A 26,718-nucleotide genomic window follows, 5' to 3' on the forward strand; every position below is an offset into this window, starting at 1 on the left:
TATTAACTTATGGCAGTACCTTTATCTGTGGTGAAGGGTATGATGTGGATTAATGAGTGCAATTAATCTGAGCATGTACTTTACCTTGAATGCTAAGAGACTTGTTTTCAATTTTAGTAAAGTCCAAATGCATGTCTACACGAGAAATGAGGTGAGAAGAATTTACAATGTCATTGGCAAGATTCAGGGAGCTGTGGAGCCAGGTGAGATAGTTAATGAATTTAATATCATTTGAATTTATTATATTGTTTATTTTTAAAATTGTAGTGATGGACATCTTTTATATTGCAAGATGTTGAATACATTGACGGGAAATGATTTGTAAATAACTTGCAACTAAGTGTACCGTGTTGGAGTTCCGAGTCTGGCCAGGATGAAGAGAACTCCGATCTGGGCACTGACTCAAAAGTTTCATTTTCCAATATAAAATTACATACAAATGTGTGTGAGAGTAGTTACTTGAAGATCAAAGTTTCTTGATGTAAGAGAATAAACTGTGCCTTAATTTGCTCTGGCAGATCGGTATGTGATACTAGGAGGTCATCGTGATGCGTGGGTCTTTGGAGGTATAGATCCAACCACTGGAGCTGCTGTTACGCATGAAGCTGTGAGAAGTTTTGCAAAGCTTGTGAAAGAGGGTAAAGAATATCTCAAAACGTGTTGCAGTTGATTGTGATGATAAGCTTGCTGCTGCTAGTAGCTGTGTTTTTCATTCTCCTTTCCTGAAGGCACAGATCTTTCTTCGAATAGACTCTCTTGGTTTTCTAGTACATAATCTAAGTAGCTGTTCATGCGGGAGCCTAAATGATGATGGTCAGCAAGCTTTTATACCAGCTCTCTCCCCTCTTTCTTACACACTAAATAACGGGTCTCAATCCTTTTTCCTCCACAGATGCTGCTGTGACCCATTTAGTTCCTCCAGCTCTTTGTACGTTATTCAACATAAAGGGCAGCATTGGTCAGATTGGATCGCAATAAAGGTTGCAGTTTAGCAATCAGGAATCTGACCTGGTTGCTTTCTCTTGGTCCAAGTGAACAATTGTGGCATCCCAATATCTGCTTAAGCAACATTACTGAATCCTGTACTTTATATGGAGTACATGTTCCTTCCAACCTATTAATTTTAATTGAGAATAAGTCACAATTTTTGTTGACATAATCCTTGAGTGAGTTGTGGGGTAAGTTTATTGAACTCTTTATGATTTGGAAACTTGCTCAACTGAAGTGCACATTGGAAAATAGAATTATTGAAGCTGCTGTCACAGAAGGAGTCCATTTCACCATTGGGTTTATGTCAATTTAAAAAAAAGTCAGTCTAATCTAAGAACTAAAAACGGATACAGTTTATAACAGTCTAATATTACGGTTTTTTGTTTCCAAGAGATTCATGTTAACTTTACGAAATTTGACAGCTATATTTCAACTGAAGAGGGGTAATGTCATTTCAAGGTCTAGCCCTGTTTAAAAAGATTTTCCCAATTTAGGATCTGCTCTAATGATTGGAATATCTGAACCAATGTGACTTGGATGACCATATCCAGTTCTCTAAATCAGTGTTGCAAAGTAAGCTTCAGAGGTCTCAAAATTTAAACAAGTTTTGCCTTGATTGTTTAGAAGAGTCCCGTCCTTGTGGCATCTAGTAGCTGTAGAAAGGAGCTATGGGTGAAATCGTAACATTTCAAATGCGAGCTCTGTTGCAATTATCCATTTAGGTTGGAGGCCCAGAAGAACCATAATATTTGCCAGCTGGGATGCTGAAGAATATGGTATGTTGGGATCCACAGAGTGGGTAGAGGTAAGTTGTTTAAAATTCAGGCACAAATATACATTTTGGGTATTTCAACCAGAACTTGTACTGTAGAGGCACCTTACTTTGATATTAATTTTCCCTTAGGGTACTTCATACCAGCACAGCACAATTAGTTGCAAATGTGAAGTTATTTGGGGAATATTGAATAAGAGGTAGCAAAAAACTTTAATCTTTAACTGCCTATACTTGCAATTGCTTTCATTTGGACGTAGAAAATCGTACTCTTCCATTTTGTACTTCCTGTTGATATAAAAAGAACACAAATTTGAATTTATGCCCATCCTGTATACGATTTAATCCCTTAATTTCTTGATGAAAGGGCCCCCAACCTAAAACTTTTTCTGTTTCTTTCTTCACTGATGCTGCCTGATCGGTTAGGTACACTCAGTGGCCACTTTCAGTGCAACTGTAAACCTCGCTAATGTAAATATCTAATCAGCCAGTCTTGTGGCAGCAACACAACGTATAAATGCATTTAGATGTACACGGTCAGGAGGTTCAGTTGTTGTTCAGATCAAGCATCAGAATGGGAAAGAAAAGAGACTTTGAGCATCTGGCTGGGTTTTGACCCATCTGTATCCAGGGAGCCGTGCCTGTCACGTGAGAGCATTGCCCTCACCTGGTCGGAAGTCACACCACCTGCCAGTCAACATTTCACCCCTCCCAACTAATCAATGCACACTTAACCATTTGCCACCTTAATTGAAATAACCCATCTAGCACCAAGCCGTTGGTCCCTTGGTGAATCACCTGAGCTGGACCCTCTAGCCCCCCCTGACCTATAAAGGGTGCTACATGTGCTTAGCTCGCTCTCTTTTTGCCATCCTCGAGGGACCACTCTGCTTCAATCCAGGCTGAAGACTGCAGAACAGCGCTGGAAGACACGTGGTAAGGTGTGCATTGAATAGGGTAGCGGAAGCGTTTATTGTTGTTCCTTTAGCAAAGAGCTGTGCCTGCCCATAGTCAAGGGGTGGCAGGTATTGTAGTTACTTTTCCCTTGCTTGTATGTGTACTTGTACTCTGTCCCCACAACGTATTCCGGTGTATTGTACTGCCCACCCGACTTTTCCCACGCTCGTCTGTTCTAAGCGCGTTTGTGCGAATATTGTAGCTGCTTGTGTTGCTCCCAAGTTTTTTCTCCCCTTGTAAATAAACTCGTTATTTCTAACACTGTGTGTCCAGAGCTCTTGCCTTTGAGACCCAAAGAATCTTTCTCCTTTCCATCAAAACGCCATCCCTCTCTCTTCTCACTGCTGTCAGTGGGCAGGTGGTGCAGTAGTCCTGTGTACCAAGCCATCAGGTTAGGGAGTGTTGTCCCCCTGCAGCCGTTGGGGCTCCTAGACCAGCTTCACTCACCTCAGTGCTGAACTGGTTTTGTGGTTATGGACTCACTTTCAGGGACTTTGTGTATTATGTTCTGGGTATTATTTGTTTGCTTGATTTGTTCTTTTTTCACTCATTGAATGTTGGTTGGTCTTCCGTTGGTCCCAGATGGGTTGGTTTGAGTATTTCAGAAACTGCAGACCTCCTGAGACTTTCATACACAACAAACTCTAGACTTTACAGAGAATGCTGCGAGAAACAGAGAGGTAATGTTGCAGCTATACAGGACCCTGGTCAGACCCCACTTGGAGTACTGTACTCAGTTCTGTTCACCTCACTACAGGAAGGATGTGGAAACCATAGAAAGGGTGCAGAGGAGATTTACAAGGATGTTGCCTGGATTAAGGCGCATGCCTTATGAAAACAGGTTGAGTGAACTCGGCCTTTTCTCCTTGGAGTGACAGAGGATGAGAGGTGATCTGATAGAGGTGTATAAGATGTTGGGAGGCATTGATCATGTGGATAGTCAAGGGTTTTTCCCAGGGCTGAAATGGCTGCCACAAGTGGGCACAGGTTTAAGGTGATTGGGAGTAGGTACAGAGGAGATATCAGGGGTAAGTTTTTTACTCAGAAAGTGGTGAGTACGTGGAATGAGCTGCTGGCAACAGTGGTGGAGGTGGATATGATAGGGTCTTTTAAGAGACTTTTGGATAGGTACATGGAGCTTAGAAAAATAGAGGGCTATGGGTAACCCTAGTAATTTCTAAGGTAGAGAGATGGTTGGCACAACTTTGTGGGCCGAAGGGCCTATATTGTGCTGTAGGTTTTCTGTATTTCTCAACAAAAAAGGTCCAGTCAGTGACAGTTCTATGAGCAAAAATGTCTTGTTAATGAGAGAGTTTGGAGGAGAATGGTCAGACTGGTTAAAACTGATAGGAAGGCAATAGTAACTCAAGTAACCACGCATTACAACAGTGGTGTGCAGAAGAGCATCTCTGAATGCATAATATGTTGAACCTTGAAGTGGATGGGCTACAGCAGCAGAAGACCATAAGCATACACTCAGTGATCTTCTGCACTGAGTATATGTTTTAGGTACAGGAGGCCTCTGAATATAGTTGCAGTGTTTTCTGTTTCATGTCAAATTTCCCACATCTGTTGCTATTTTGCTTTTCAGAATATCTGTGTTAATATGCTAATACCCAAGTACCTAAAGATTAATCCTCATATTTTCAAAACCATAGTACTCATCCCTTGAAACTTGATTCCTTGAAGCTGTGAACGGCTGTCCCCATTTTGTGCAAATGAACACAGACATTTCAAGAAGATTAATGTTTTAGCGGAACTTCCCAGGTGGTAATATAAAATATCAATGTTCAAAAGTGGGAAGATTTTTAAAAAGTTTGTTTCATCTGGCAGTAATATAATATGTGGCTATATTCCCAGCACTGATTGGTTAATTAATTTCTAATATTTGAAATTTGGCTTAAATTTAAGCAACATCCCCACAGGATAAAGCTGTAATGAACATTGAAATGTAATGAAGTCTATATTCTAGAATTTTCTCTCTTGACCTGTGGCAAGCCCGTTCCAGTTAGAGAGAGAATGTATTAATTTGTTCTGCATGATAGTATTTGTTCCAAGAAGGAAAACTCTTTAGGCTCAAATGGGATCCACTCAGAGGAATGCAAAAAACTTTACTATAAATCATAATGTCTCCTTTAGATCAGAATTAATATCAACCATTACTGCTTGATCTGTTCTGAATGTATGCAAATTACATAAACATGTATTGTTTCTTTTTGAAACCTCTTACCATCTGAAAGTGCTTTACAACTAATTTGGCATTTTTAAACTGTGGTTGACAATCATGTAAGCTAACTTTGAACTAGAGGTGATGTCCCTTTGTTAAAGTGGTGTAATCAATAATGCTTTGATATTTTTACATTAAAGGACAATGCCAAACTGCTTCAGGAACGAGCTGTGGCATATATCAATGCAGATTCAGCTATTGAAGGTAACTAAATTGAGTTGACGTAGACAATTAATCTGAGATCTTTCTCTCCCAAAAAAAACACTAAGAAGTGGAATGAGAGCCTGCATTAGGACTGATTGTCATTGTACAGCAGCTGATGGGATGGGATAGCGGCTAGTAAGTGACAGTTACAACCATAAAGGGTGGGAATGATTAACATATGGAATGAGCTTGGGAAGGAGATAGGAAGAATGAACAAAGGGGAACACATCTAGGTAGATGTATATGTGTAGAGAGTACTGGGGGCGTGGGTTTCATGAAATTGGAAACTTCAATATTAATATCACTGGGCTATAAATTATCCAAGCAGAATACGAGATGTATTTGCAATATAAGTGTGTTTGGCCTCTGCATAGCAATGGAGGAGGCCGAGGATGTGCGTATGGAGTGGGAATGAGTTAAAATGACACACAACTGTAAACATATGCTGACCATTACAACCAGGGTGCAAGCGCTCCATATAACAGTTACTGATGTAGATGAGATAACATCATGAAAATTAAATGCCATGGACCAGGTTGGAGGAAGTGCAGGTGAACCACCTCTTCACCTGGACGGAACACTTAGGCCCTTGGATGATGGTGATGAGGGAGGTGAAGGAACAAATGTTGCATGGTACAGCACCAGGGAAGGATGAGAGAATCGGGGTGGGGTGGGGTGGATGGTCCAGGGTGTCCCTGAGAGCACTGTCTCTTGGCAAAGTAGAAAGAAGAGGAGAGGGGAGAAGTAACTGTGGACAGGATCAAACTGAAGCTGGCAAATATGCAGAGGCAAGTAGGGTGATGGGTGAACACCAAAGCTGTTCTTGGTGATGTTGGTATGAGCAGACAAATGGGGGAAATGGAAGAAATGTGTGAGGGCCCAGGGATGGCACAAGCAAAACTAAATTTCCAGAAGGAAGAGGATATTTCAGCAGCTGTGGGGCAGACTTGAGACCAGATGCAGTGTTGAGAACAATGGATGGCATCATTACAGGAGCAGGCTAGGATGAGATTTTAGTTGAGTTAACTGTGGGAGTCTGTAGGTTTATAAGTATTAGTGGAAATAAACAGATCCAGAAAAGGAAGAGAAGTCCAGGTGAATACGAGAACAGGATTGAATTGCAAGAACCTTAGTTTTATATATTCCAACCATCTATTGCTGATTGGAACATGCTGAGATTGTTAAAGGCTAAGAGCATGTGAAGTAGACTGGAGGGTAGTGAATGTTGTGCCTTTGTTAAAGAAGGGCAGCAAAGAAATATCTGGGAACTCCAGACCAATAAGACTAATGCTTGTGGTAAGTTAATTACTGGAGAGGATTCTGAGGGATAAAAAATATGTACATCTGGAAAGATGGGTTAAGTAGAGGTCATCAGTACGTCTTTGTGTATGGGAGATCATGTCATACAAACCAGATTATTTTTTTGATGAGGTGATCAAGAAAGTACATAAGGGTAGGGTGGCTTATTGACTTCAGTAAGGTCTTTGATAAGATTTGTATGGTAGACTTCTCTGGAAGTTTATATTGCATGAAATCCAGGGATTAATGGCTAATTGGCTTAATGATAGAAAAAAAGAGTGAATTTGGAAGATTGTCCCTCGACTGGAAGGCCATGACTGGTGGTATGCCTCAGGGGTCAGTGCTGGGTTCCTTGTTGTTTGTCATCTATATCAATGACTTGGAGAAAAATGTACAGGGTATATTAAGTTTGCAGACATGATAAGTGGACAGTGAAGAAGATGATCAACTTTCGCCAACTAAAGTGACGAGGGAGATTGAAGCATCAAGGTGTGTTCGGAAGGTGAGCACCAGCTGCCTGTCTTTTGATTGATCTGCTACAGAGAGGGAAAGGTCTGCCACAGGGCCCGGAGAGTGTTCCCTAGGTTTTTCTGCATTTTTGATGTGGACTTGGACTATAGACTATTTTTTCAGTCTTATAGTTTTTTAGGTTTTGTGTTTTTTGTCCAATCTTGGTTTCTTTTGTGTGGGGAAGGGGATTTGGGGGTCAATGTGCCTGGTCTGCTTTTGTTCAGTTTTTTGATCAGGAAAGGGTTTTTGGGGGTTGATGATCCTGCTACCTTTTCTTGGTTTCATGGCTACCTGAAGAAGAATAATTTCAGGTTGTATGCTTTGATAATAAATGAACCTTTGAAATATTACAAGGGAATCTTGATATCTTGATTAGCTGAGTAGGTGCACTGAGCAATGGTAAATGGAGTTTAATTCAGATAAGTGTGAATCATTGCATTTTGGAAAATCAAATCCAAGTAAAACTTTGACAGTAAATGGCAGGGTCCTGGGGAGTGTTATATATGGTTCACAGAAAGTAGAGTCACAGGTAGACACCATGATGGAGAAGACTCTTGGCATGCTGGCCTACATCAATCGGGGCATTGAATATAAAAGTAGGGAGGTCATGATACAGTTGTAGAGGTCACTCGTGAGGCTGCACTTGAAGTATTACTGTTTTTGGTCACCTTGGTATAGGAAAGACATTCTTAAACTGGAAAGACTACAGAAAAAATTACAAGAATGTTGTCAGGACTTGATGTGCTGTGTTATAGGAAAAGGTTTTATTCCTTAGAGTGTAGGAGACTGAAATGTGATCTTTAAGAGGTGTATAAAGTCATGAGGGTCATGGATAGGGAGAGTGCACTCAAATCGTTTCCCCCCCCCCCCCAGAGTTGAGGAATCAAGGATTAGAGGGCATAGGGTTAATGTTTAGAGGATAACGTTTTAATAGGAGTTTGAATGGCCACTGTTTTTACACAAGGTATAAACACTTTTTATGTCTGGAATGAGCTGCTGGAGGAAGAGATTGCAGCTGGTACAATAACAAATTTTAAGAGATGTAGACAGGTATCGAATTGAATTGTCTTTATTACTTACATCCTTCATATACATGAGTAATCATCTCTACATTATGTCTCCATCTAAATGTGCAACGTGTAATTTATAATAAATAGTATGTACAACAGGTCAGTCAATATTACATACAAATACAATTGTATCAGCATGAATTAGTCAGTCTGATGTCCTGGTGGAAGAAGCTGTAACGGAGCCTGGCGTTTATGCTGTGATACCGTTTCCTGGATGGTAGCAGCTGGAACTATTTGTGGTTGGGGTGACTTGAGTCGCCAATGATCCTTTGGTTCTTTTTACACACCTGTCTTTGTAAATGTCCTGAATAGTGGGAATTTGACATCTACGGATGTGCTGGGCTGTACACACCACTCTCTGCAGAGTCCTGTGATTGAGGGAAGTACAGTTCCCATACCAAGCAGTGATGCAGCCAGTCAGAATGCTCTCAATTGTGCCCCTATAGAAAGTTCTTGGGATTTGGAGACCCATACCAAACTTCAACTGTCCGAGTTGAAAGAGGCAGACCACGTGAGATCCTCGGTGATGTGTATGCCGAGGAACTTAAAGCTGTTCACCCTCTTAACCCCAGGTCCATTGATGTCAATGAGGGTTAGCTTGTCCCCATTCCTCCTGTAGTCCTCAACCAGCTGCTTTGTTTTTGTGACATTGAGGGAAAGGTGGTTTTCTTGACACCACTGTGTCAGGGTGATGATTTCTCTGTAGGCTACATCATTATTATTTGAGATTAGGCCAATCAGTGTAGTGTTGTCCACAAATTTAATTAGCAGATTGGAGCTGTGGGTGGCGACACAGTCATGGGTATACAGAGAGTAAAGGAGGGGGCTTAGGACACAGCCCTGAGGGGCAGTGTGTTGAGGGTCAGAGGGATAGTGGTGAGGGAGCCCACTCTAAACACTTGCCGGTGATCTGACAGGAAGTCCAGTATCCAGCTACGAAAGGCAGAGTGAAGGCCAAGGTCTCTGAGCTTCTTGTTGAGTCTGGAGGGAATTATGGTGTTGAACACTGTACTGTAGTCCAAGAACAGCATTCTCACATAAGCATCCCTCTTCTCCAGATGTGTAAGGACAGTGTGTAGAGCTATGGCTATTGCATCATCTGTCAATCAGTTCAAGTCAAGTCAAGTCAACTTTAATTGTCATTTCGACCATAACTGCTGGTACAGGGCATAGTAGAAATGAGACAACGTTTTTCAGGACCATGGTGTTACATGACGCAGTACAAAAAACTAGACTGAACTATGTAATTAAAAAAAACACAGAGAAAGCTACACAGAGATCTACACTGAACTGCATAAAGTGCACAAAACAGTGCAGGCATTACAATAAATAATAAACAGGACAGTAGGGCAGAGTGTCAGTCCAGGCTCTGGGTATTGAGGAGTCTGATAGCTTGGGGGAAGAAACTGTTACATAGTCTGGTCGTGAAAGCCCAAATGCTTCGGAGCCTTTTCCCAGACAGTAGGAGGGAGAAAAGATTGTATGAGGGGATGCATGGGGTCCTTCATAATGCTGTTTCCTCTGCGGATGTAGTGTGTAGTGTAAATATCTGTAATGGCAGGGAGAGAGACCCCAATGATCTTCTCAGCTGACCTCACTATCCGCTGCAGGGTCTTGCGATCCGAGATGGTGCAATTTCCAAACCAGGCAGTGATGCAGCTGCTCAGGATGCTCTCAAAACAACCCCTGTAGAATGTGATGAGGATGGGGGGTGGGAGATGGACTTTGCTCAGCCTTCGCAGAAAGTAGAGATGCTGCTGAGCTTTCTTTGCTATGGAGTTGATGTTGAGGGACCAGGTGAGATTCTCTGTCAGGTGAACACCAAGAAATTTGGTGCTGTTTACGATCTCTACTGCGGAGCCATCGATGTTCAGCGGGGAGTGGTTGCTCTGTGCCCTCCTGAAGTCAACAACCATCTCTTTTGTTTTGTTCACATTAAGAGACAGGTTGTTGGCTCTGCACCAGTCCGTCAGCTGCTGCACCTCCTCTCTGTAAGCTGACTCGTTGTTCTTACTGATGAGACCCACCACGGTGGTGTCATCAGCGAACTTGATGATATGGTTCGAGCTGTGTGTTGCAGCACAGTCGTGGGTCAGCAGAGTGAACAGCAGTGGACTGAGCACGCAACCCTGGGGGGCCCCCATGCTCAGTGTGATGGTGTTGGAGATGCTGCTCCTGTTCCGGACTGACTGAGGTCTCCCAGTCAGAAAGTCTAGGATCCAGTTGCAGAGGGAGGTGTTCAGGCCCAGTAGGCTCAGCTTTCCAATCAGTTTCTGAGGGATGATTGTGCTGAATGCTGAACTGAAGTCTATGAACAGCATCCGAACGTATGTGTCTTTTTTTGTCCGGGTGGGTTAGGGCCGGGTGGAGGGTGGTGGCAATGGCGTCATCTGTTGAGCGGTTGGGACAATACACAAACTGCAGGGGTTCCAGTGAGGGTCCAGTTGTGTCGGTAGGCAAATTTTAGGGGTCCAGTGTGGTGGTAGCATGCTGCAGATGTAATCCTTAACCAGCCTCTCAAAGCATTTGCTTATTATTGAGGTGAGTGTGATAGGACACCAGTCATTCAGATATGTTACCTTGGTCATCTTAGGTACAGGAAGAATGGTGGATGTTTTGAAGCAAGAGGGCACTCTACACTGGGAGAGGGAGAGATTAAAATGTCTGTAAATACACCTGTTGCTGGTGTTGAGCACACTCTGAGATGCCATCTGGTCCCGCAGCCTTGCAACTGTCTGCTCGCTGGAAATGCCTGGATACCTCAGCCTCAGAGGTGACCAAGCTGCGGGTCACATCCGCGGCTCTCCTTGAGCCTAGTGTTGGCAACATTGAATCGAGCATAAAAAAATTTGGATCATCTGGGAGAGTGGCAGGGATGTTGGAAACTCCACTGCATTAAGCTTTGAAGTTTGCAATTGTGTGTAGACTTTACCATAAGCTGTGTGCATTGTTGGTGGAGAGTTGAGTCTGAATCTTGTCCCTGTATTGTTGTTTTGCTGCCTTCATGACCTTGTGCAGATCGTAGCTGCATTTCTCGAATTCCTGTTAGTCACCGGCAATGTAGCTCTGTGTTCGCAGTAAGTGCTACTCACACGGAACTGTTGATCTAGAGTTTCTGGTTTGGATAGACCTTGACTGATTTTCTGGGGGACAACATCCTATATGCACTTCAGGATGAAACTTGTGACCCCATCCGTGAACTTGGAGACATCCTCATCATGGAAGACATTCCAGTGACGTCATCAAAGCAGTCCTGTAGCATGGACACCGATTGGTCGGACCAACAGTGGATGGTTTTAACTGTGGCCACCTCTTGTTTCAGCTTCTGCCTGTACTCAGGCAGCAGCAAAACGGAGGAGTAATCCGATTTTCCATGTGGTGGACACAGGAGTGCTTTGAAAGTGTTGCGGAAGAGAGAGTAGCCGTGGTCGAGTATACTATCTCCCTATGTGCTCTCCTGGATATGTTGACAAAACTTTGGAAAGACTGTAGTCAGCGATGCTCCATTAAAGTCACCAGCAACGATGAAGGCAGCCTTTGGGTGTGCAGTCTCCAGGGTGCCTGTGGTCTTGTACAATTCCTTGACAGCCACGTTAGTATCAGCTTGCAGTGGAATATACATAGCTGTGATAATAAAGCTGTGAATTCCCTAGGCAACCAGAAAGGCCTACATAGTAGCACAAGGTACTCCAGATCTTGGGAACAAAGGGATTTGAGGGCATGCACATTCCGGGGGTCGCACTTCATTATTGCCCATGAAGCATATCCCCACCTCCTTTATTCTTCCCAGAGGGGTTTTCTGGCCTGTCCACCCGGAACAGGGAGAACGTCGAGCACTCGATGGCATGATCTGGTATCTCATCCATCAGCCAGATCTCCACAAAGCACAAAACATTACATTCCTTTGTTTCGCACTGATAGGAGATTCTGTCTCTCAGTTTGCACAGCTTATTGGATTGGCAAAGTTTTGAAGGGGTTTTAGGGAGCAGCTTGGATGGGGCATCTTGCTAGATGCTAAATCTGGCTAGAATGTAGACTCCAAGTTCAAAGTTCAAAATAAATTCATCAAAGTACATACATGTCACCATATACAACCCTGAGATTTATTTTCTTGAGGGAATACTGAATAAATATATAATAGAATCAATGAAAGACCACACCAGCTTGGGCATTCAACCTGTGTGTAAAAGACAACAAACTGCAAATGAAAAGAGAAAGAAATTTATGTAATTTCTGTACATAAACTGAATTTATATACAATGTCATAGATTTCAGAGAATGTAACACTAACTTTATAATCAAACCATTAAAAGGTAACAAAGTTTGTCTTGATTTTCAGCAACCAATTATTTCAATATTAACCAGAGACAAATAAATATAGTCAATATTTTAGTGACTGTATTGGGAGGAATAATTATTGAGCTGTTTTCACAAACTAGTTAAAAGAGAGATGATGAAGGATCCAGACGAGTACAAATTCCCAGTTACTTGATCTTCTTAATGTCACTTTGCTGGAATTCTGCAATCTATCCCTCTAACAAGCAGTTTAATAAGTGCAATCATGGGCAGAGGAAGCAAGGCATATTCCAGAACTGTATCAGTCTAAAATTGCAGTGAAATTTAACACTTAAAAAAAAAAATTCCTTTGGTAGAAAAGAAGGTGGTGGATTAACACTTAACAGAGTTTCCAAAAGATGCAGCAGTAGGAATTCTGTGGGTTATGTGGTACAGTTCCAATAACAACTATCATTAAAGGAATCAGACCTGCAGCAAGGCCTACGTTGTTCTCAATTTTCCACCCAGACCTTACCAGGAAGCACTTAGCCAGTGAAGGCCACTAAATACCTGGCTATCATTTCTGTCATTTTTAGCTTCACCCAAAAATGGACTCTTAAAAACACATACAAAGTTTGTCTGGTTATTGGTATGGTTACTAGCCTTGCAGATCCAAAGCTGTGAGGTCTATTATTGTGAATCTTAGTTATTTTAAGAAAGCCGTTAACATCTTATTGCTATCTCTGAAACCCTGAAGTTGGCAATTTCTCCTGCAACCCAAGTTGATAAAACTACCCCCACCTTTGATCACTAACCCAACCTTGCTCCTTTAACCCACCTGCAAGCTGAGTCAGGTTCTCATCAGAATCAGAAGCAGATTTAATGTCATCAGCATATGTCATGAAATTTGTTAACTTTACAGCAGTACAGTGAAATACACGATAAATACAGTTAATAAAACTGAGTTACATTTAGTATATACGTGTCTATAAATTGTTAAGCTAAAATAAGTAGTGCAAAATAACAGAAATAAAAAAATTAGTGAAGTAGTGTTCATAGGTTCAATGTTCTTTTAGAAACCAGATGGCAAAGACGAAGCTGCTCCTAAATCGCTGAGTGTGTGCCTTCAGGCTTTGGTACTGCCTTCCCTACAGTAACGATGTGAAGGGGGAATGTCCTGGGTGGTGAAGATCCTTAGCGATAGATGCCACCTTCCTAAAGCACCACTCCATGTCTTGGATACTATGGAAGCTAGTACCCATGATGGATCTGACTAATTTTATAAGTTTCTGCAACTTATTTCAATCTTATGCAGTAGCCACCCCTCCACCATACCAGATGGTGATGTAGCCAGTCAGAATGCTCTCTGTGGTACATTTGTAGAAGCTTTTGAGTGCTTTGGTTGACAAACTAAATCTCCTCAAAGTATAGCCGCTGTCTTGCCACCTTTATAGCTGTGTCAATATGTTGCATCCAGGTTAGGTTCTCAGAGATATTAACAGCCAGGAACTTGAAGCTGCTCACTCTCTCCACTTCTGATCTCTCTGAGTATTGATTTATGTTCCCTCGTCTTACCCTTTCTGAAGTCCACAATCAGCTCTTTGGTCTTACTGATGTTGAGTGCAAGGTTGTTGCTGCAACACGACTCAACTAACTGGTATATCTCACTCCTGTACAGCCTCTCGTCACCACCTGAAATTCTGCGAACAATGGTTGTGTCATCAGCAAATTTGTAGATGCTGTTTGAACTATGCATAGCCAGATAGTCATGGGTGTAGAGAAAGTAGAGCATAGAGCTGAGCACACATCCCTGTGGAGCTCCGGTTTAAATTGTCAGCGAGGTGGGGATGTTATTTCCAATCCACACAGATTGTGGTCTTCCGGTTAAGAAGTTGAGGATCTGGTTACAAGGCCTAGGTTCTGTAGATTTTTGATCAGTTCTGTGGGAATGATGTGTTAAATACTGAGCTATAGTCAATAAACAGTATCCTGACAGAGGTATTTGCATTGTCCAGGTGATCCAAGGCTGCATGGAGAGCCATTAAGATTGCAACTGCTGTAGACTTATAGTGGCAATAGGCAAATTGCAGTGGGTCCAGATCCTTCCTGAGACGGGTGTTGATTCTAGCCCTGGCCAGCCTCTCAAAGCATTTCATCACCATAGATGTGAGTGTGACTGGACGATAGTCATTAAGCCTGCTCACATTACACCTCTTGAGCACTGGTATAATTGTTGTCCTTTTGAAGCAAATTCCATCATATCCTGTCAACTATCACACGAACAGACCTCACCATGGCCAATTGAACATAACCCTTTCAACCTCTGCTCCTGATGCTTTGAACTTGATCCAGGCTTTGAAGTCCAACCACTACCCCCTTCCCCACTATTATAATCTTCTTGTTTGATCACACTGACCCAATCCTAAATTCAGATGTAATGGACCATTTTTTCTTATGACAGATGAAACACATTACAGTGCCCAACTTGTAACACAAAAATTTGTGATTAAATTCACTGTCATTTAATATTGCAACTTAATTCAGATTTGTTCTAAGGATGTAATTATTTTGTCTACTTGTATATTGCTACTTGTCAAGGTTGCAACTTAATCATGTTCCCTTTTTTTGTATCTACCTCTTAGGTAACTACACACTGAGAGTTGACTCTAGTCCATTACTCAACCAAGTGGTTTATAACTTGACTAAAAAGGTAAGGAACTATTCACTCACAGAATTTGGTTGTATAGTTTGAAATGTTTACTGAATGTTTAAGGAATTTGTTGTAAATCATTTTTCTTACTGAAAGATTCAGTGTATAGAGACCTTGTGAAGTATTTCTGAGAGTGCAGTGCTGAGGTGGAAAGTTTGGATACCATGCAACTCTTTCAATGCAGCCAGTATATTTCCAGTTGGTGTTCTCCATATTGTACACATGAAAAGAGGTTTCTAAGGGCACATCAGCAGTGTAGCTGGTTAAGTATGGAACTGGATTGAAAACTATGGATGTTAAAGTTCATAATGATGGTTCAGCAGGTTGAATAGTAGAATATGGCAGGGGTCACCAACCTTTTTTGCACCATAGACCGGTTTAATATTGACAATATTCTTGCAAACCGACCTACCGGGGGGGGGGGGGGGGTCGGTGTTAATCAGGACTGGAATATAGGTGATTAGTCAACTATAAGTCACTTATACACTTATAAGTGGCTAATACACTCAATTTCATTTCTAAAAGGGTTTATCTAATGAATTTAATATTAAACACACAGCGCATATTTTACTCGCATGAACATAGTGATAAGTCAATTATAACTCACTTATAAGTCAATAGCATCATAACATTTTAAGTAATGTTTGGATATTAAATATACAGCGCATATTTTCCTCAGATGAACATATAAAATTATTGCAACACACCAGTGAGAGGACAAGGTAAGGGCTGGAGGTCCCTGTAGTGGGGCCGCAGCAGTCGCGGTCCGGAGAGAGAGTGACTGGCCGAGTGAGGAGTGTGACGACACGTGCCTGCCCCCCCCTTATAGGTAGGTAGGATCTATCGGCTGACAAAAGTTTGGCTGGAGGGATGACTTTCAGTAGATCGCAGCAAGGTAGCTGCTCTGCTACTTACAAAACCCTGAGCCTGAATTAGGTTGTCTGCGAATATTTCAGCACTGGGTTCCCCACGAACATTCGGTGTGCTAAACAGGTTTAGAGGCAGTGCCCATCTGTCCGCTCTCCAGTTCAGTAGCAACGGCACCTCGCCGGCCGCGTGAGGCGGCCAGTTACCCGAGGCCAACCAGTGATCCCTGGCAGTAGGGTATCACTGTGTTCAGGTGACTGGTGACCTCGCGTGGGTAATGACCATGCATGTGTACAAGTTCAACAGTGGGCATGACAGGGAATGAGGAAAGGTGCAACTGACTCGTATCGTTTCATATCGACAAATCATATTGTTTCTTTGTGGCCCAGTAGCACATGCTTTGCGGCCCGATACCAGTCCATGGCTCGGGGGTTTGGGAGCTCTGGAATATGGGATTGAGAAGTAACTTGCCTGTAACTTTTTTTGAAATGTAGAGTTTTCAGGTATGTTTTGCAAAAGTACAGTGACGTAGACAAGCATTGTCTAGTAGTTATAGAGGACACAGAAGAGCAATAAATGAACTTTGACATAGCTGTTGATGGAATTGCATTCAGGAATTGATGGATTCATTCTTGTTCATTATTGCGTATGGAAAATAAGGACTGTAGCACAGGAAAATTGTTTAATATGAATAAATATATATCACGTGTTAAGATGGAATTGAGGACTGCAAATCTGCCTGGAAGAGCATGGGCAATGAGATATAAATATATAGTTATCTCTTGTCAAATAAAACAATTGTTAAAAGCATTTCAGTTTTTCATATGCAGTTTTAAATACAATGTTAAACCTTATTGCGGTTCAAAAGACAGGTACCCCTTTACTACTTGGCTTACGTGAAGATTTTAAAATGGAATTTGACATCTGAATTTCAAAGGGGGTATAACATGTTCTAATAAGACATATCAGTTTAAATGTCTGCTCTTAGCAGACCATTTTTTATTGATGACCATGATTTTAATGTATCTGGTGAGATTGACACAAGTATCTACTGGATTATCTCTAAATATCAACTGGATGTGACATTTGTGGAGCAAGCTATGTAGATCCTATGCATCCATTTTCACTGCTGATGTGGAACTGGGCCAGATACAGGTTGGCCGTAGGTGGGTTATGTAAAGGCTTGGAGTCCATCTCACCCACTTCTGAAGTAAAATGCTAGGATCTTATAGGAGGTGAAATGACATCTGTTATGCCCTTTCATCCTGCCCTTCTCTACCCCAGCTGTGCCCCATGCAGCCACCTTTCTTGTCTTCTGTAATATATGAATCTAGACTTCATTTCCTCTTCCCATTTCCACCTTGAATAGAGGGTCCTTGACAAAGAGAAAATTATAACCCCACATGCCCCAACCACTTGTGGCTGGGCTTTGTGAGCCACAATAAGACCGCCACATAACACAAGATGCAGGGAGCAGCAGAGGCAGAATGGGGCCAAACTATTTCCAAAAACTTACACATTGTATAAATGATAAATAAATGAAAAAAGTAAAGGAGAAAGTACTATCTGTTCTGCCAATGATTATGAAATTAAACTGCTTATTTTTAAAAAATGGAAACCGCAATGTGTGGTGATAAGTGAAAATCCAAAGCTGGAGACCAGTAAGAAAATATGTGTAATCTAATTTATTTTACAATGAAAGACCTATAACGTGCCCCAGTGTTACATACATACAAACATGCCTACTAGTGCTGTATCTATGCCGTACTGATGGTTTTTGCCCACTTATGCAATGCTCATTGATCGATAGAGATGTGTGGTACACCTGTCCTCGACTTGGTTGGGATCAAAAGATTTAACCCTTTTGACCTAATCCAATGGGTCTCTGGTTTCTGTTCTGTGCACCTTGCTTAGTCTGGCCCTGAATATGTTATTAAAGTTTCTGAACCTTCTGCACTGAGGAAGAAGATAAATGAGGTAAAATTTAAGCAGCACTTCAAGTCATTTGCATCCTTCCTGGCAGCTTGGCACTGTTATGAAATTGAAATGATAAGGCCCCAATAATGTTTGATACCATAAACTTGTTCTTAACAATCCCGCAGGCATTTACTTCTAGTACAAATTTCAGCTTCTTTATCAAGATGGCCTCTTGTTTCAAATAGTTTTAGCAACAGGTCCATCTTGGTTGTTTTTAGTGTCTGAATCTTCACCATGAAATTGAACCAATGTCTTGAACCTGGAAGATCTTCTGCTCCCAAAAATTTAGGAAAAGGCCTTCTAATCTTGTATCAGATAAACGTCCCAGGGTTTGACTTTATCAAACATATATACTTATGAATTGGCTGTTTCTGACAGAAGACTAATGAAAGAATGTGAAAATGCTGAAATAAAGGATTCAATTTTGCCTTCCTTCAGATGCCAAGCCCTGATGATGGTTTTGAGGGAAAATCCCTTTACCAGAGTTGGTATGAGAAAGATCCTTGGACAGAGTACAAGGAAGCTCCCAGGTTAGACAGAAATGTTTTTCCTCCACTATTTCTTAACTTATGAATTGTGAGGGGAAAATCTGTTGCTGCTGGAAATGATTGGTTTGGAATGGATACTTCTCAACTTATATTGGCCTACAGTATCATGTAGAAAAACTTGATTAATTCAACCATTTGAATAATTATTCATTGTTCCCAGCCTGACTTAACAGGTGGTTCTGGGGAGGTCGATGTTCTTGCATTTGAAGGAAAGGGAGAATTGGGGGTCAATGTTCTTGTTACATTTTTGTTGGTATATTTGTGTGGGGAGAGGGGGATTTGGGGACCAGTGTTCTTGTGTTTGGTGCGGGGGGATTGGATTTTGGGGTTGTTGATTTTGGTGTTCTTTTTCAATGCAGGGGGTGGGTTTGCTGTTTTACTCCAAACTGACTTCCATGGGTTTTCTTTGTTTTGCGGCTTTCTGGAGAAGAAGAGTCTCAAAGTTGTATACTGCATACAGTACATACTTTGATAATAAACAGACCTTTGAATTTTAGAACATTTTGTGAAGAGCTACTTTTAAAGATAACTATAATGTTAAGGTGTAGGTAAGAATGGGGGAGAATTAGAACATGTGGAACAAAAATCCATGCTTAATCAGCAACACCATACAGGCTTCAAGTGGTTACTGTGTGTTAAATGCATTAGATCCCTAAACTTTAGTGAACCCACTTTAGAAGCAGAGTACAATAAGCAGCCACAAACATTGTGCAGTTAATATTACTTAAGATGAATTGTGGGGGATGTCACATGATGACATAGGATCGAGACGTGGAAATTCAGCTCTCCCGTAAAAAAACAATAAAATAACTTTTAAGTGAAGAAAAGTTAGAAAATACTTTCTAAAAATTACTTATAAACTATTCAGGATTGTCTTTAGATATGTCTCCTAAACAGAAGAAAACTACTACATTGAAGACAGGACGAGTTGGGAAAGAAACGGCCGACCATTATGAGAGAGCCTCGTACTCAGGTTGGACCTCTGCTTGGCGAGGTGCACTTCGCCTCTGGCGGTGCAGAACAGGAAACTGCAGCAACATCAACAATCTCTAAGAAGAAGCAGCAGAAACTGCACATGCGTGAAGAAATGGGCATGTGCAAACAGGAGCAAACTACAAATCCCAGCTATGACTGAAAGTGAAAGTGAATCGGAGGTGGAGTCGGATTCATTGGACAACACAGATGATGATGAGGAAAAAGAAGAAGAACAGCAGGAAGAGGTTGGAAGTGGAAGACTTCCTGGGGACATAAGAAAAGCCTTGGTGCAAATAATGCATGAATTAAAAGAATTAAAAGCATTAAAAGTAATAAAACATATTAAAATATGAAGATTATGTTTGATAAAGTTGTTAAAAAACAGGAGAAAATGGATAAGAAAGTTAAAAAGCTGGAAGAAATAATGGGAGACGCCATTGCCTGAGTGAACAAAATGGAAGATAATATCCTTGCCTGGACATCAGAAAGAAAAAGGTTGTTGGAAAAAGTGGACGTGCTTGAAAATTGTAGCAGACGAAATAATATTAAGATTGTTGGTCTTAAAGAAGGTACAGAGGGAGAAGATCCAATCAAATTTTTTCAAAAATGGATCCTGGAAAATTTGGAAATGGAAGAGGGAAATCAGTTAATTGAAATCGAAAGGGCTCATAGAGCCTTAAGACCAAAACCTCAACACAATCAAAAACCCGCGACCAATCTTGATAAAATGCTTAAGATATCAGGATAAAGAAAGGATCCTGAAGGCAGCTTCCCAATGTGCCAGAAAGAGAAACGGGCCATTGATGATAGAAGGGAAAAGAGTTCTTTTCTATCCTGACATAAGTTATGATCTTTTGAAGAGAAAGAAGGAATTTAACCTAGTGAAAAAAGTCTTATGGGAAAAGGGTTATAAATTTATACTGCGCCACCTGGCAACCGATAATTTTTTTGGATGATGGAAAAAGATGATTTTTTACTGATTATCAGAAAGCGGAGGAGTTTGCACAAGAACTCCCAAATATTCACTGGACACAGCTAAGAACTTATGGAAGCGAAATGGATTAAAGATGAAGACTGAGATAGTGAATGGAATTGATGGATATATAAGGACAGAAGAATATACAAATATACTCTTAATTATATGTAAGAGGGGAAGAAAGGTAAAAATTTGAGGAATATTAATCGGGATATTTTTTTCTTCTATTACGTATACCTTTTTTTTATTACGGGGAGCTGGGGGAACTTCTGATCGATCGCTACAGGATTCATGTGTGTAATCATGGCAATTGCCATGACCCGTACAATGGAGGGGAGTAATGTTGTGGTTTTTTCATTCACAACATTAGTAGGGAGGTATATTGTTATCTTTTTTTTACAATCTATCTTTCTTCTATCTTTCTTTCTTTGCCTGGATGATTGGGGGGGAGACACATAGCAACATGGAGAATTTAAAAAAGATTCCCCAAGGTACTACGAGAGCTGAAATATGTCTTGTTATAGATTGGAGTAACCATATTGAAAATAATGACTAATTTACTGAACATTTTAAGTTGTAATGTTAATGGGCTTAATGAAAAGAAAAAGAATTTTAACATACATTAAGAAAATGAAAATAGATATAGCCTTTTTACAGGAAACACATTTAACAGAGATAGAACATCAGAAATTAAAGAGAGATTGGGTCAGAAATGTTAGTGCAGCTTCATTTAATTCAAAGACAAGAGGAGTTGCAATTTTGGTTAATAAAACTTGACCAATTAAAATACAAAATGTATTAATTGATTCTGCAGGGAGATATGTGTTTATACATAGTCAAATCTTTTCAGAATTATAGATTCTTACGAATATTTATGTACCAAATGAAAATAATGCAAAATTTATACAAGAGGCCTTTTTGAATTTGGCTGATGCGCATGATAAAATATTAATAGGTGGAGACTTTAACTTTTGTTTAGACCCAGTTTTAGACAGGTCAACAAAGGTTGTTACAAAATCAAAAGTAGTAAAATTAACTTTATTATTGATGAAAGATTTAAATTTGATTGATATATGGAGAATAATTAACCAAACAGAAAGAGATTATTCATTTTATTCAGATAGACATAAAACTTACTCAAAGATAGATTTTTTCCTATTATCAACGAATATTCAGGATAGTGAAAAATATGGAATATAAAGCAAGAATATTGTCAGATCATTCCCCCTTGATAATGACAATGATAATGATGGATAAGGTGGAACCGATTTACAGATGGAGATTTAATTCAATATTATTAAAACGTCAAGATTTTTGTGATTTTGTGAAAAAACAGATTCAGTTTTTTTTAGATACAAACTCACATTCAGTTGATGATAAATTTGTATTATGGGAAGCACTGAAGGCATATTTGAGGGGCTAGAAAATAAGTTATACTTCTAAAATTAAGAAGGAATATATGGTAAAACAGATCAATTGGAAAAAGAGATTACAAAATTAGAAAAAGAATCTCAAAGATATATGACAGAAGAAAAGCAAAGGCAACTTGTTAATAAGAAGCTACAATATAATACACTTCAGACATACTGAACAGAAAAAGCAATTATGAGAACTAAACAGAGATATTATGAACTAGGTGAAAGATCACACAAGATTCTTGCTTGGCAGTTAAAAACAGACCAGACTTCCAAAATGATAAATGCAATTAGAACAAGTGTAAATAAAAGTACTTATAAACCTTTAGAAATAAATGAAACTTTTAAAAGTTTTTATTCTGAATTATATCAATCAGAATCACAAAATGATATGATAAGGTTTTTATCACAAATAACTCTCCCAAAATTGAATTTGGAAGAACAGAAGGGATTAGATATGCCTTTTACATTAAAGGAGGTCGAAGAAGCTCTAGGATCACTTCAGAGTAATAAATCTCCAGGAGAAGATGGTTTTCCACCTGAATTTTATAAAAAGTTTAAAGATTTATTTATTCCTCCTTTTATGGAGTTAATACATCAAGCAGAAAGAACACAAACTTCCAGAATCTTTTTCTTTCTTTCTTTTTCAATCTTTTTATTATTATTAATAATATAAACAAAATACAATTGATATATTAATAAAGGGATTACAAACATACAAATTCCCATTGCACATAAAAGAATACATAAGCAATGATTACAGTATAAATGAGTATTCCCAAAACATGAACCCTACAGTATATATATGAACAAGGTAAATCTAGGTATTTCATAATATATAATATAAAAAAAACAGAAAAAAGAAAAAAAATGTTATGCAAAAATAACTAAACTACTAATCTAATAGCTAATAAAGAAGAAAAAAAGCAAAAAAAGAAAAAAAAGAAAAACTAGAGAAAGAAAAAAAAATGGGCTGTTTATAATATCTCACAAGAATACATAATCATCAGTGTCGTCAACTCCGATCCTCTCAACATAAATAAGATTAAAGCTAGAAAATCAAATAAGCTTGGAACAGGGTCATATTACATCATATGAAAATATTGAATAAATGGTCTCCATATCTTTTCAAATTTAATAGAAGTATCAAATACACCACTTCTAATTTTTTCTAAATTTAAACATAACATAGTTTGAGAAAACCAATGAAATACAGTGGGAGGATTAATTTCCTTCCAATTCAACAAAATAGATCTTGCCATCAGAGTGAGAGATGCAATCATTCGACAGGCAGAAGAAGATAAATGAAGAAGTCCATCATTGGTAAACCAAAAATTGCGGTAATAGGATGGGGTTGTAAATCGATGTTCAGTACCACAGAGATAATATCAAAAATATCTTTCCAATATTTTTTCAAAAGCGGACATGACCAAAACATATGAGTTAAAGGCGGTGTTTCAAATTGACATCTATCACAAATAGGATTTATACAAGAATGAAAATGAGCTAATTTATCCTTGGACATATAGGCCCTATGTACGACCTTAAATTGTATTAATGAATGTTTGGCACATATAGATGATGTATTAACTAATTGAAGAATTCTATCCCAATTCTCAATAGGAATAATAAGATTAAGCTCTCTTTCCCAATCATTTTTTGTCTTATAAAGGGGCTTTGAACGTATCTTCATAATTATAAAGTTTTGATATAAGCCCTTTTTGAAAAGGGTTTAATTCAAACAAACTCTCCAAAATATCTGAAGACACAAAATTTAGAAACGTAGGAAGTACAGTACTTAAAAAATGCCTAATCTGTAATATCTAAAAAAAATGAAATCTAGGCAAATTATATTTATTAGATAATTGCTCAAAAGACTTAAAACAATTGTCCAAAAATAAATCAGAAAATCTTAGTAATCCCTTAGTTTTCCAAGCCAAATAAGCTTGATCTATAATTGAAGGGTGGAAAAAGCAATTAGATACAATAGGAATATTTAAAACGAATTGAGTCAACCCGAAAAATTTCCGAAATTGAAACCATATACGTAAAATACTAATCCCAAAGCTAAAGTAGTGACAAACTGCCAAATTTCAACATCATTTCAGTTAACAAGGTCAACTAGACAAGGTTGTCCACTATCACCTGCTTTATTTGTATTGGCGATAGAACCATTAGCTGAATTACTTGGAACTGACTCAGATATTATGGGTTTCAGAGTTAATCAGGAGGAATATAAGATTAACCTATTTGCTGCTGATGTTCTGATTTATCTAACAAATCCATTGTATTTGTTGCATAAATTATCTTCTAGATTGGAAGAATATGGGAAAATATCAGGGTATAAAATAAATTGGGATAAAGGTGAAATTTTACCCCTTACTAAAGGAGATTATAGCCAACGTCGATTAGTAACTCAATTTAGATGGCCGATAAATGGTATAAAGTATTTGGGTATAAGAGTTGATAATGATATAAAGGATTTATATAAATTAAATTATTTTCCATTATTGAAAAAAATTCAAGAAGATCTCGATAAATGGATGATGTTACCAATAACATTAGTAGGTAGAGTTAATGCTGTAAAAATGAATATATTCCCTAGATTACAGTATTTATTCCAAACACTACCAATACAACTACCGCAGAAGTTTTTTCAAGAGTTAAATAAATGTGTGAGGAAGTTCCTTTGGAAAGGTAAGATGTCAAGAATATCATTGGAAAAATTGACATGGAAATTTGACCTAGGAGGGTTACAATTACCAAACTTTAAGAATTATTATAAAACAAATCAACCTAGATTTCTTGCATCTTTTTTTGATGAAGATAAGCCAGCATGGATTAGAATAGAATTAGATAAAATAGGAGAAAATATACCAGAAGATTTTATATATATAATTGGGAATCTAAATGGATATGGGAAAAGAAAGAATCCCTTATATTAAAACATTTGATTGATCTATGGAATAAGACAAATGATGATGAGATAAAGAAATCTTTATTAGCAAAGAGACCTCTAATTCAGAATAGACTTATTCCTTTTACAATGGATAACCAACTCTTATATAGCTGGTTTCAAAAAGGGATTAGATATATAGGAGACTGTTTTGAAGGAGGTATATTAATGTCATTTGGTCAATTAAAGAATAAGTATAAAATATCAAATAACACTCTTCTGTTATTTCCAATTAAGAGCTTAATTAAGAGATAATCTGGGTCAAACAATGTTAATGTCGAAACCTAATGAAATAGAAACTTTAGTTCAAAAAGGAAAAATTAAAAATTTACTTGTATGTATAATTTGATTCAAAAACAGACAATTAAACAAGGAATTCATAAGTCAAGACAAAAATGGGAAACTGATCTGAATATTAAAATTGATGAAACAAGTTGGTCAAGATTATGTATTGACAGTATGACAAATACAACAAATGTCTGACTTAGATTAGTACAATACAATTTTTACATCAATTACATGTCAATTACTGCAAAAAATAAATAGATTAAACCCAAATTTATCTGATCAATGTTTTTGATGTAGTCAAGTAATTGGTACTTTTTTACACTCTACTTGGTCTTGTTTTAAAATTCAACCTTTTTGAATAAATTTAAGAGTTTTATTGGAACAAATTATTGGAACACAACTTCCACATAACCCAATATTAATTTTACTAGGTGATATTGAAGGGATAAAACCAAAACCTAAATTGAACAAATATCAGAAAGAATTCATAAAAATTGCATTGGCAGTAGCTAAAAAGGCTATTGCAGTTACTTGGAAATCAGATTCGTACTTAAGTATAGATCGTTGGAAGAATGAAATGTTTAGCTGCATTCCACTTGAAAAAATTACTTATAATTTAAGAAATAAATATGACATATTTCTGAAAATTTGGCACCCTTATTTACAAAAGATAGAATTAAATATATAGGTGTTCCAAAGACAAAGTTATTGGTCATCTGGGGAAATAAATAAATATATATATTAAAGCTATTTTGAATACCATGGAGCATGTGGGGATCTCCCAATATCCAGGCAGTCTTTTTTTTTTCTCTTATTTTTTTAGATAGGGGTTTGTTAGGGGGGAGGGTTTAAGGGGAGGGGTGGGCTGATATTATTCTATTCTACTCTATATAAACTATTTGAAAATTTAATTTTAAAAAAATTAAAAAAAAAAGATGAATTGCAATGCTCTGCAGAAAGACAAACTTAGTTCGATTGCCAGATCTGAGGTAGAGCAATCAATTAGTTCCATTGATCCTCCTTCCTTCAATTAAACTAATTTCTTTATTGCTTCTTACAAGTGAATCTTTATATTTTCAGCAAGTTCAAATCATTGTAGGTATTTGTAGGCTTCCTATGCGTCCCTGGCTGGATCCATTTAATATATATGGGCCTCTGCCTGCTCTGGATCTCTTTATTGCTAATTGCCTACAGAACATCAACTGTCTTGACCACACCGTGTCAACCTCTCTCCTTCCGAATGCTCTGCTCTCGACTCCCTCCATACCAATCCCAACCTCACTATAAAACCCGCTGATAAGGGAGGAGCTGTTGTAGTCTGGCGTACTGACCTCTACCTGGCTGAGGCACAGTAACAGCTCTCTGATACCTCCTCTTATTTACCCCTTGATCATGACCCCACTAAGGAGCACCAGGCCATTGTCTCCTATATCATCACCAACCTTATCAGCTCTGGGGATCTCCCATCCACTGCCACCAACCTCATAGTTCCCACACCCCACACTTCCCGTTTCTACCTCCTACCCAAGATCCACAAACCTGCCTGTCCAGGTAGACCCATTGTCTCAGCTTGCTCCTGCCCCACCGAACTCATTTCTGCATACCCTGACACTGTTTTGTCCCTCCTTGTTCAATCCTTTCCCACCTATGTTCGTGACACTTCTCATGCTTTGATTTTTTCAATGATTTTAAGTTCCCTGGC

The 26,718-nt window shown here is 38.9% G+C and overlaps 1 protein-coding gene across 2 annotated transcripts in view; it reads left to right on the plus strand.

Annotated features, from left to right (window-relative positions):
• The window catches only part of naalad2 (N-acetylated alpha-linked acidic dipeptidase 2), a 110,827-nt gene that overhangs the window by 57,284 nt on the left and 26,825 nt on the right, over positions 1 to 26,718 (plus strand). The window contains exons 9-14 of one of the 2 annotated variants that reach the window (XM_059964601.1): positions 118 to 203; positions 519 to 638; positions 1,713 to 1,795; positions 5,087 to 5,150; positions 14,947 to 15,014; positions 18,297 to 18,388. In XM_059964601.1, the coding sequence (XP_059820584.1) occupies positions 118 to 203; positions 519 to 638; positions 1,713 to 1,795; positions 5,087 to 5,150; positions 14,947 to 15,014; positions 18,297 to 18,388 (513 nt within the window). The remainder of the gene's footprint in view (positions 1 to 117; positions 204 to 518; positions 639 to 1,712; positions 1,796 to 5,086; positions 5,151 to 14,946; positions 15,015 to 18,296; positions 18,389 to 26,718) is intronic. The other variant, XM_059964602.1, reaches the window with a different exon arrangement.

This window comes from Hypanus sabinus, chromosome 3 (genome assembly GCF_030144855.1).
Source record: "Hypanus sabinus isolate sHypSab1 chromosome 3, sHypSab1.hap1, whole genome shotgun sequence".
Taxonomy (NCBI): domain Eukaryota; kingdom Metazoa; phylum Chordata; class Chondrichthyes; order Myliobatiformes; family Dasyatidae; genus Hypanus; species Hypanus sabinus.